The sequence below is a fragment of the Heptranchias perlo genome, unplaced genomic scaffold, assembly GCF_035084215.1.
Source record: "Heptranchias perlo isolate sHepPer1 unplaced genomic scaffold, sHepPer1.hap1 HAP1_SCAFFOLD_1121, whole genome shotgun sequence".
In the NCBI taxonomy this organism is placed as follows: domain Eukaryota; kingdom Metazoa; phylum Chordata; class Chondrichthyes; order Hexanchiformes; family Hexanchidae; genus Heptranchias; species Heptranchias perlo.
The window spans coordinates 25,670-34,727 of NW_027138343.1; the positions used below are offsets into that span (position 1 = coordinate 25,670).

The 9,058-nt window shown below is 62.7% G+C and overlaps 1 protein-coding gene across 1 annotated transcript in view; it reads right to left on the bottom strand.

The window, feature by feature from the left end:
* Positions 1-8,617, bottom strand: part of LOC137307820 (serine/threonine-protein kinase Nek9-like) — a 34,271-nt gene extending 25,654 nt beyond the window's left edge. The window contains exon 1 of the mRNA XM_067976924.1: positions 8,341-8,617. Within this exon, the coding sequence (XP_067833025.1) occupies positions 8,341-8,526 (186 nt within the window). The 5' untranslated portion in view covers positions 8,527-8,617. The remainder of the gene's footprint in view (positions 1-8,340) is intronic.
* Between the last annotated feature and the right edge of the window lie 441 nt (positions 8,618-9,058).

Genomic DNA, 9,058 nt, shown 5'->3' on the forward strand with positions numbered 1-9,058 from the left:
CCAGAGACTTGGACACATAATCCAGGCTGACACTCCCGCTGCAGTACTGAGGGAGTGCTGCACTGTCAGAGGTGCCGTCTTTTGGGTGAGCCGTTAAACAAAGGCCCATCTGTCCTATGAGGTGGGTGTAAAAGATCCAATTTAAAGAAAAGTAGGGAAGTTCTCCCTGGTGACCAGGCCAATATTTATCCCTTAACCAACACCATTGAAACAGATGATCTGGTCATTATCACACTGTTTGTGGGATCTTGCTGTGTGCAAATTGGCTGCCACGTTTCCTACATTACAACAGCAACTTGTATTTATATAGTGCCTTTAACGTAGTAAAACATCCCAAGGCGCTTCACAGGAGCGATTAGCAAACTAAATTTGACACTGAGTTACATAAGGAGATATTAGGACAAAAGCTTGGTCAAAGAGGTGGGTTTTAAGGAGCGTCTTAAAGGAGGAGAGAGAGAGAGGCGGAGAGGTTTAGGGAGGGAATTCCAGAGCTTAGGGTCGAGGCAGCTGAAGGCACGGCCGCCAATGGTGGAGCGATGAAAATTGGGGAAGCACAAAAGGCCAGAATTGGAGGAGTGCAGAGATCTCGGAGGGTAGTAGGGCTGGAGGAGGTTACAGAGATAGGGAGGGGCGAGGGCCACAGAGGGATTTGAAAACAAGGATGAGAATTTTAAAATTGCGGCGTTCCCGGACCGGGAGCCAATGTCGGTCAGTGAGCTCAGGGGGGTGATGGGTGAACGGGACTCGGTGCGAGTTAGGATACGGGCAGCAGTTTTGGATGAGCTCAAGTTTATGGAGGGTGGAAGATGGGAGGCCGGGCAGGACAGCACTGGAATAGTCGAGTCTGGAGGTAACAAAGGCATGGATGAGGGTTTCAGCAGCCGATGAGCTGAGGCGGGACGGAGAGGGGCGATGATATGGAGGTGGAAGTAGGCGGTCTCGGTGATGGAGAGGATCTGGGGTCAGAAGCTCATCTCAGGGTTGAGTCGGACGGTGAGGTTGTGAACGGTCTGGTTCAGGCTCAGACAGTGGTCAGGGAGAGGGATGGAGACGGTGACTGGGGAACGGAGTTTGTGGTGGGGACTGAAGACAATGGCTTTGGTTTTCCCAATATTTAATTGGAGGAAATTTTTGCTCATCCAATACTGGATGTTGGACAAACAACACGAAAAATGGGGGGGGAGGGGGGAGGGGGGGGGGAGGGGGGAGGGAGGGGGGAGGGAGGGGGGAGGGGGGAGGGAGGGGGGAGGTGAGGTGGAGCTGAAGGTCGTCAGCGTACATGTGGAACCTGACGTTGTGTTTTCGGATGATGTCGCCATGGGGCAGCCTGTAGATGAGAAATAGGAGGGGCCGAGGATAGATCCTCGGGGGACTCCAGAGGGAACGCTGCGGGAGCGGGAAGAGAAGCCATTGCAGGAGATTCTCTGGCTACAACTGGATGGATAAGAATGGAATCTGGCGAGTGCAGTCCCTCCCGGCTGGGCGACGGAGGAGAGGCTTTGGAGGAGGATGGTGTGGTCAACATGACAGAGGCGGCAAACAGGTGGAGAAGGATGAGGAGGGAGAGTTCACCACGGTCACGGGACGAGGAGGGAGAGTTCACCACGGTCACGGGACGAGGAGGGAGAGTTCACCACGGTCACGGGACGAGGAGGGAGAGTTCCCCACGGTCACGGGACGAGGAGGGAGAGTTCACCACGGTCACGGGACGAGGAGGGAGAGTTCCCCACGGTCACGGGACGAGGAGGGAGAGTTCCCCACGGTCACGGGACGAGGAGGGAGAGTTCCCCACGGTCACGGGACGAGGAGGGAGAGTTCCCCACGGTCACGGGACGAGGAGGGAGAGTTCACCACGGTCACAGGACGAGGAGGGAGAGTTCACCACGGTCACAGGACGAGGAGGGAGAGTTCACCACGGTCTCAGGATGAGGAGGGAGAGTTCCCCACGGTCTCAGGATGAGGAGGGAGAGTTCCCCACGGTCACGGGACGAGGAGGGAGAGTTCACCACTGTCACAGGACGAGGAGGGAGAGTTCACCACGGTCTCAGGACGAGGAGGGAGAGTTCACCACGGTCACGGGATGAGGAGGGAGAGTTCACCACGGTCACGGGATGAGGAGGGAGAGTTCACCACGGTCTCAGGACGAGGAGGGAGAGTTCACCACGGTCACAGGATGAGGAGGGAGAGTTCACCACGGTCACGGGATGAGGAGGGAGAGTTCACCACGGTCACAGGATGAGGAGGGAGAGTTCACCACGGTCTCGGGATGAGGAGGGAGAGTTCACCACGGTCACGGGATGAGGAGGGAGAGTTCACCACGGTCTCAGGACGAGGAGGGAGAGTTCCCCAAGGTCACGGGATGAGGAGGGAGAGTTCACCACGGTCACGGGACGAGGAGGGAGAGTTCCCCACGGTCACGGGATGAGGAGGGAGAGTTCACCATGGTCACAGGACGAGGAGGGAGAGTTCACCACGGTCACGGGATGAGGAGGGAGAGTTCCCCACGGTCTCAGGACGAGGAGGGAGAGTTCACCACGGTCTCAGGACGAGGAGGGAGAGTTCACCACTGTCACAGGACGAGGAGGGAGAGTTCACCACGGTCACGGGACGAGGAGGGAGAGTTCACCACGGTCACAGGACGAGGAGGGAGAGTTCACCACGGTCTCAGGACGAGGAGGGAGAGTTCACCACTGTCACAGGACGAGGAGGGAGAGTTCACCACGGTCTCAGGACGAGGAGGGAGAGTTCACCACTGTCACAGGACGAGGAGGGAGAGTTCACCACGGTCTCAGGACGAGGAGGGAGAGTTCACCACGGTCACAGGACGAGGAGGGAGAGTTCACCACGGTCTCAGGACGAGGAGGGAGAGTTCACCACTGTCACAGGACGAGGAGGGAGAGTTCACCACGGTCTCAGGACGAGGAGGGAGAGTTCACCACGGTCTCAGGACGAGGAGGGAGAGTTCACCACGGTCTCAGGACGAGGAGGGAGAGTTCACCACGGTCACGGGATGAGGACGGAGAGTTCACCACGGTCTCAGGACGAGGAGGGAGAGTTCACCACGGTCACAGGATGAGGAGGGAGAGTTCACCACGGTCACGGGATGAGGAGGGAGAGTTCACCACGGTCTCAGGACGAGGAGGGAGAGTTCACCACGGTCTCAGGACGAGGAGGGAGAGTTCACCACGGTCACGGGACGAGGAGGGAGAGTTCACCACGGTCTCAGGACGAGGAGGGAGAGTTCACCACGGTCTCGGGACGAGGAGGGAGAGTTCACCACGGTCTCAGGACGAGGAGGGAGAGTTCACCACGGTCTCAGGACGAGGAGGGAGAGTTCACCACGGTCACGGGACGAGGAGGGAGAGTTCACCACGGTCTCAGGACGAGGAGGGAGAGTTCACCACGGTCTCGGGACGAGGAGGGAGAGTTCACCACGGTCTCAGGACGAGGAGGGAGAGTTCACCACGGTCTCAGGACGAGGAGGGAGAGTTCCCCACGGTCACAGGACGAGGAGGGAGAGTTCACCACGGTCTCAGGACGAGGAGGGAGAGTTCACCACGGTCTCAGGACGAGGAGGGAGAGTTCCCCACGGTCTCAGGACGAGGAGGGAGAGTTCACCACGGTCACGGGACGAGGAGGGAGAGTTCACCACGGTCACGGGACGAGGAGGGAGAGTTCACCACGGTCATGGGACGAGGAGGGAGAGTTCACCCCGGTCACGGGACGAGGAGGGAGAGTTCACCACTGTCACAGGACGAGGAGGGAGAGTTCACCACGGTCTCGGGACGAGGAGGGAGAGTTCACCACGGTCTCGGGACGAGGAGGGAGAGTTCACCACGGTCACGGGATGAGGAGGGAGAGTTCACCACGGTCATGGGACGAGGAGGGAGAGTTCACCACGGTCACGGGACGAGGAGGGAGAGTTCACCACGGTCACGGGACGAGGAGGGAGAGTTCACCACGGTCTCGGGACGAGGAGGGAGAGTTCACCACGGTCTCAGGACGAGGAGGGAGAGTTCCCCACGGTCACGGGACGAGGAGGGAGAGTTCACCACGGTCTCAGGACGAGGAGGGAGAGTTCACCACGGTCTCGGGACGAGGAGGGAGAGTTCCCCACGGTCTCGGGATGAGGAGGGAGAGTTCACCACGGTCACGGGACGAGGAGGGAGAGTTCCCCACGGTCACGGGATGAGGAGGGAGAGTTCACCACGGTCACGGGACGAGGAGGGAGAGTTCACCACGGTCACGGGACGAGGGAGAGTTCACCACGGTCTCGGGATGAGGAGGGAGAGTTCCCCACGGTCACAGGACGAGGAGGGAGAGTTCCCCACGGTTACGGGATGAGGAGGGAGAGTTCACCACGGTCACGGGACGAGGAGGGAGAGTTCCCCACGGTCACGGGATGAGGAGGGAGAGTTCACCACGGTCACGGGACGAGGAGGGAGAGTTCACCACGGTCACGGGACGAGGAGGGAGAGTTCACCACGGTCTCGGGACGAGGAGGGAGAGTTCCCCACGGTCACGGGACGAGGAGGGAGAGTTCACCATGGTCACGGGATGAGGAGGGAGAGTTCACCACGGTCACAGGACGAGGAGGGAGAGTTCACCACGGTCTCAGGACGAGGAGGGAGAGTACCCCACGGTCTCAGGACGAGGAGGGAGAGTTCACCACTGTCACAGGACGAGGAGGGAGAGTTCACCACGGTCTCGGGATGAGGAGGGAGAGTTCCCCACGGTCTCGGGATGAGGAGGGAGAGTTCACCACGGTCTCAGGACGAGGAGGGAGAGTTCACCACGGTCTCGGGATGAGGAGGGAGAGTTCACCATGGTCACGGGATGAGGAGGGAGAGTTCACCACGGTCACGGGATGAGGAGGGAGAGTTCACCACGGTCACGGGAGGAGGAGGGAGAGTTCACCACGGTCACGGGACGAGGAGGGAGAGTTCACCACGGTCACGGGACGAGGAGGGAGAGTTCACCACGGTCTCAGGATGAGGAGGGAGAGTTCACCACGGTCACAGGATGAGGAGGGAGAGTTCACCACGGTCACGGGATGAAGAGGGAGAGTTCACCACGGTCACAGGATGAGGAGGGAGAGTTCACCACGGTCACAGGATGAGGAGGGAGAGTTCACCACGGTCACGGGATGAGGAGGGAGAGTTCACCACGGTCACAGGATGAGGAGGGAGAGTTCCCCACGGTCACGGGACGAGGAGGGAGAGTTCACCACGGTCTCAGGACGAGGAGGGAGAGTTCACCACGGTCACAGGATGAGGAGGGAGAGTTCACCACGGTCTCGGGACGAGGAGGGAGAGTTCACCACGGTCTCAGGACGAGGAGGGAGAGTTCACCACGGTCACAGGATGAGGAGGGAGAGTTCACCACGGTCACGGGATGAGGAGGGAGAGTTCACCACGGTCACAGGATGAGGAGGGAGAGTTCACCACGGTCACAGGATGAGAAGGGAGAGTTCACCACGGTCACGGGATGAGGAGGGAGAGTTCACCACGGTCACGGGATGAGGAGGGAGAGTTCACCACGGTCTCAGGACGAGGAGGGAGAGTTCACCACGGTCACAGGATGAGGAGGGAGAGTTCACCACGGTCACGGGATGAGGAGGGAGGGTTCACCACGGTCTCAGGATGAGGAGGGAGAGTTCACCACGGTCTCAGGATGAGGAGGGAGAGTTCACCACGGTCTCGGGATGAGGAGGGAGAGTTCACCACGGTCTCGGGACGAGGAGGGAGAGTTCACCACGGTCACGGGACGAGGAGGGAGAGTTCACCACGGTCACGGGACGAGGAGGGAGAGTTCACCATGGTCTCGGGATGAGGAGGGAGAGTTCCCCACGGTCACAGGACGAGGAGGGAGAGTTCCCCACGGTCACGGGATGAGGAGGGAGAGTTCACCACGGTCACGGGACGAGGAGGGAGAGTTCCCCACGGTCACGGGATGAGGAGGGAGAGTTCACCATGGTCACAGGACGAGGAGGGAGAGTTCACCACGGTCACGGGATGAGGAGGGAGAGTTCCCCACGGTCTCAGGACGAGGAGGGAGAGTTCACCACGGTCTCAGGACGAGGAGGGAGAGTTCACCACTGTCACAGGACGAGGAGGGAGAGTTCACCACGGTCACGGGACGAGGAGGGAGAGTTCACCACGGTCTCAGGACGAGGAGGGAGAGTTCACCACTGTCACAGGACGAGGAGGGAGAGTTCACCACGGTCTCAGGACGAGGAGGGAGAGTTCACCACGGTCTCAGGACGAGGAGGGAGAGTTCACCACGGTCACGGGATGAGGAGGGAGAGTTCACCACGGTCTCAGGACGAGGAGGGAGAGTTCACCACGGTCACGGGATGAGGAGGGAGAGTTCACCACGGTCACGGGATGAGGAGGGAGAGTTCACCACGGTCTCAGGACGAGGAGGGAGAGTTCACCACGGTCTCAGGACGAGGAGGGAGAGTTCACCACGGTCACGGGACGAGGAGGGAGAGTTCACCACAGTCTCAGGACGAGGAGGGAGAGTTCACCACGGTCTCGGGACGAGGAGGGAGAGTTCACCACGGTCTCGGGACGAGGAGGGAGAGTTCACCACGGTCTCAGGACGAGGAGGGAGAGTTCCCCACGGTCACAGGACGAGGAGGGAGAGTTCACCACGGTCTCAGGATGAGGAGGGAGAGTTCCCCACGGTCTCAGGACGAGGAGGGAGAGTTCACCACGGTCTCAGGATGAGGAGGGAGAGTTCACCACGGTCACGGGACGAGGAGGGAGAGTTCACCACGGTCACGGGACGAGGAGGGAGAGTTCACCACGGTCATGGGACGAGGAGGGAGAGTTCACCCCGGTCACGGGACGAGGAGGGAGAGTTCACCACTGTCACAGGACGAGGAGGGAGAGTTCACCACGGTCTCGGGACGAGGAGGGAGAGTTCACCACGGTCACGGGACGAGGAGGGAGAGTTCACCACGGTCACGGGACGAGGAGGGAGAGTTCACCACGGTCACTGTCACACACGATGCCATTTGTGAGTTTGGTGAGGGCCGTTTCAGCACTGTGGCAGGGACGGAAATGTGATTGGAACCTGGAGTTACCGGAGGGACGGGAGTGAGTGACGGGAGGAACAAGAGTGACGGGCCCGAATCGGGAGGGACGGACGGGAGGGACGGACGGGAGTGGCGGGCCCGGATCGGGAGGGACGGACGGGAGTGGCGGGCCCGGATCGGGAGTGGCGGGCCCGGATCGGGAGGGACGGGAGTGGCGGGCCCGGATCGGGAGGGACGGACGGGAGTGGCGGGCCCGGATCGGGAGGGACGGACGGGAGTGGCGGGCCCGGATCGGGAGGGACGGACGGGAGTGGCGGGCCCGGATCGGGAGTGGCGGGCCCGGATCGGGAGTGGCGGGCCCGGATCGGGAGTGGCGGGCCCGGATCGGGAGGGGCGGGAGTGGCGGGCCCGGATCGGGAGGAGCGGGAGTGGCGGGCCCGGATCGGGAGTGAGTGACGGGAGTGGCGGGCCCGGATCGGGAGTGAGTGACGGGAGTGGCGGGCCCGGATCGGGATGGGTGGGAGTGGCGGGCCCGGATCGGGAGGGACGGGAGTGAGTGACGGGAGTGACGGGCCCGGATCGGGCGTGAGTGACGGGAGTGACGGGCCCGGATCGGGAGTGACGGGCCCGGATCTGGAGGGACGGGAGTGACGGGCCCGGATCGGGAGGGACGGGAGTGACGGGCCCGGATCGGGAGTGACGGGCCCGGATCGGGAGGGACGGGAGTGACGGGCCCGGATCGGGAGTGACGGGCCCGGATCGGGAGGGACGGGAGTGACGGGCCCGGGACGGGAGTGACGGGCCCGGATCGGGAGGGACGGGAGTGACGGGCCCGGATCGGGAGGGACGGGAGTGACGGGCCCGGATCGGGAGGGACGGGAGTGACGGGCCCGGATCGGGAGGGACGGGAGTGACGGGCCCGGATCGGGAGGGCCCGGATCGGGAGGGACGGGAGTGACGGGCCCGGATCGGGAGGGACGGGAGTGACGGGCCCGGATCGGGAGGGACGGGAGTGAGTGACGGGAGTGACGGGCCCGGATCGGGAGGGACGACACGGTCGAGGAGTTGGAAGCAGGTGATTGGCCGGGCTGCTCACTGGGCCATCGGGGTGGTGAAAGGCGCTATAGAAATGCAGGGTCCTTCAGTTAGTTTGGTTTAAGGTAGTTAGTGATTTATAAACTAGTTCTTTCACCACCAGTGCTCACTCGTTACTTTGGTTAAGGTAGTTAGTGTGTTAGCCTGGCTCCTCCCCCAGTGTTTACTAGTTAAGGTAGTTAGTATTATTATAACCTGGTTACCTCGGTCCGTCGGTACAGTGTGGCCTCCCCGAAGGCGCCTCTGCCGAGGATCTTCACCGGGATGTAGTGCACCTCCTCGGCCTCGCTGCTCAGGCCGCCCCGGGGCTCGGTGCCCGCCCTCCCGGCCTCGCTGCCGAACTCCGAGTTTAACGAGTCCAAGTGCCGGTCGAACTCGTTCAGCGCCATGGCGGGCGGGAGGCCTGCAGCCCCGTCCGGCCTCAGCTCCGCCTGCAGCCCGAGGCCCAGTCAGTGCGTGCGCGGCCCCGGCCGGACACACGCACGGCCCCTGGGCGGACACGCGCACGGCGGGGGCGCGCACGCACTGACTGACCCTCCCGGTGCGGCGCCCCTGGTGGTGGGAGGAGGGCGGTGACCCTCCAGTGGGGCGCCCCTGGTGGTGGGAGGAGTGCGGTGACCCTCCCGGTGCGGCGCCCCTGGTGGTGGGAGGAGTGCGGTGACCCCCCCCAGTGGGGCGCCCCTGGTGGTGGGAGGAGGGCGGTGACCCTCCCGGTGGGGCGCCCCTGGTGGTGGGAGGAGTGCGGTGACCCTCCCGGTGCGGCGCCCCTGGTGGTGGGAGGAGTGCGGTGACCCTCCCGGTGGGGTGCCCCTGGTGGTGGGAGGAGTGCGGTGACCCTCCCGGTGGGGTGCCCCTGGTGGTGGGAGGAGGGCGGTGACCCTCCCGGTGGGGCGCCCCTGGTGGTGGGAGGAGGGCGGTGAC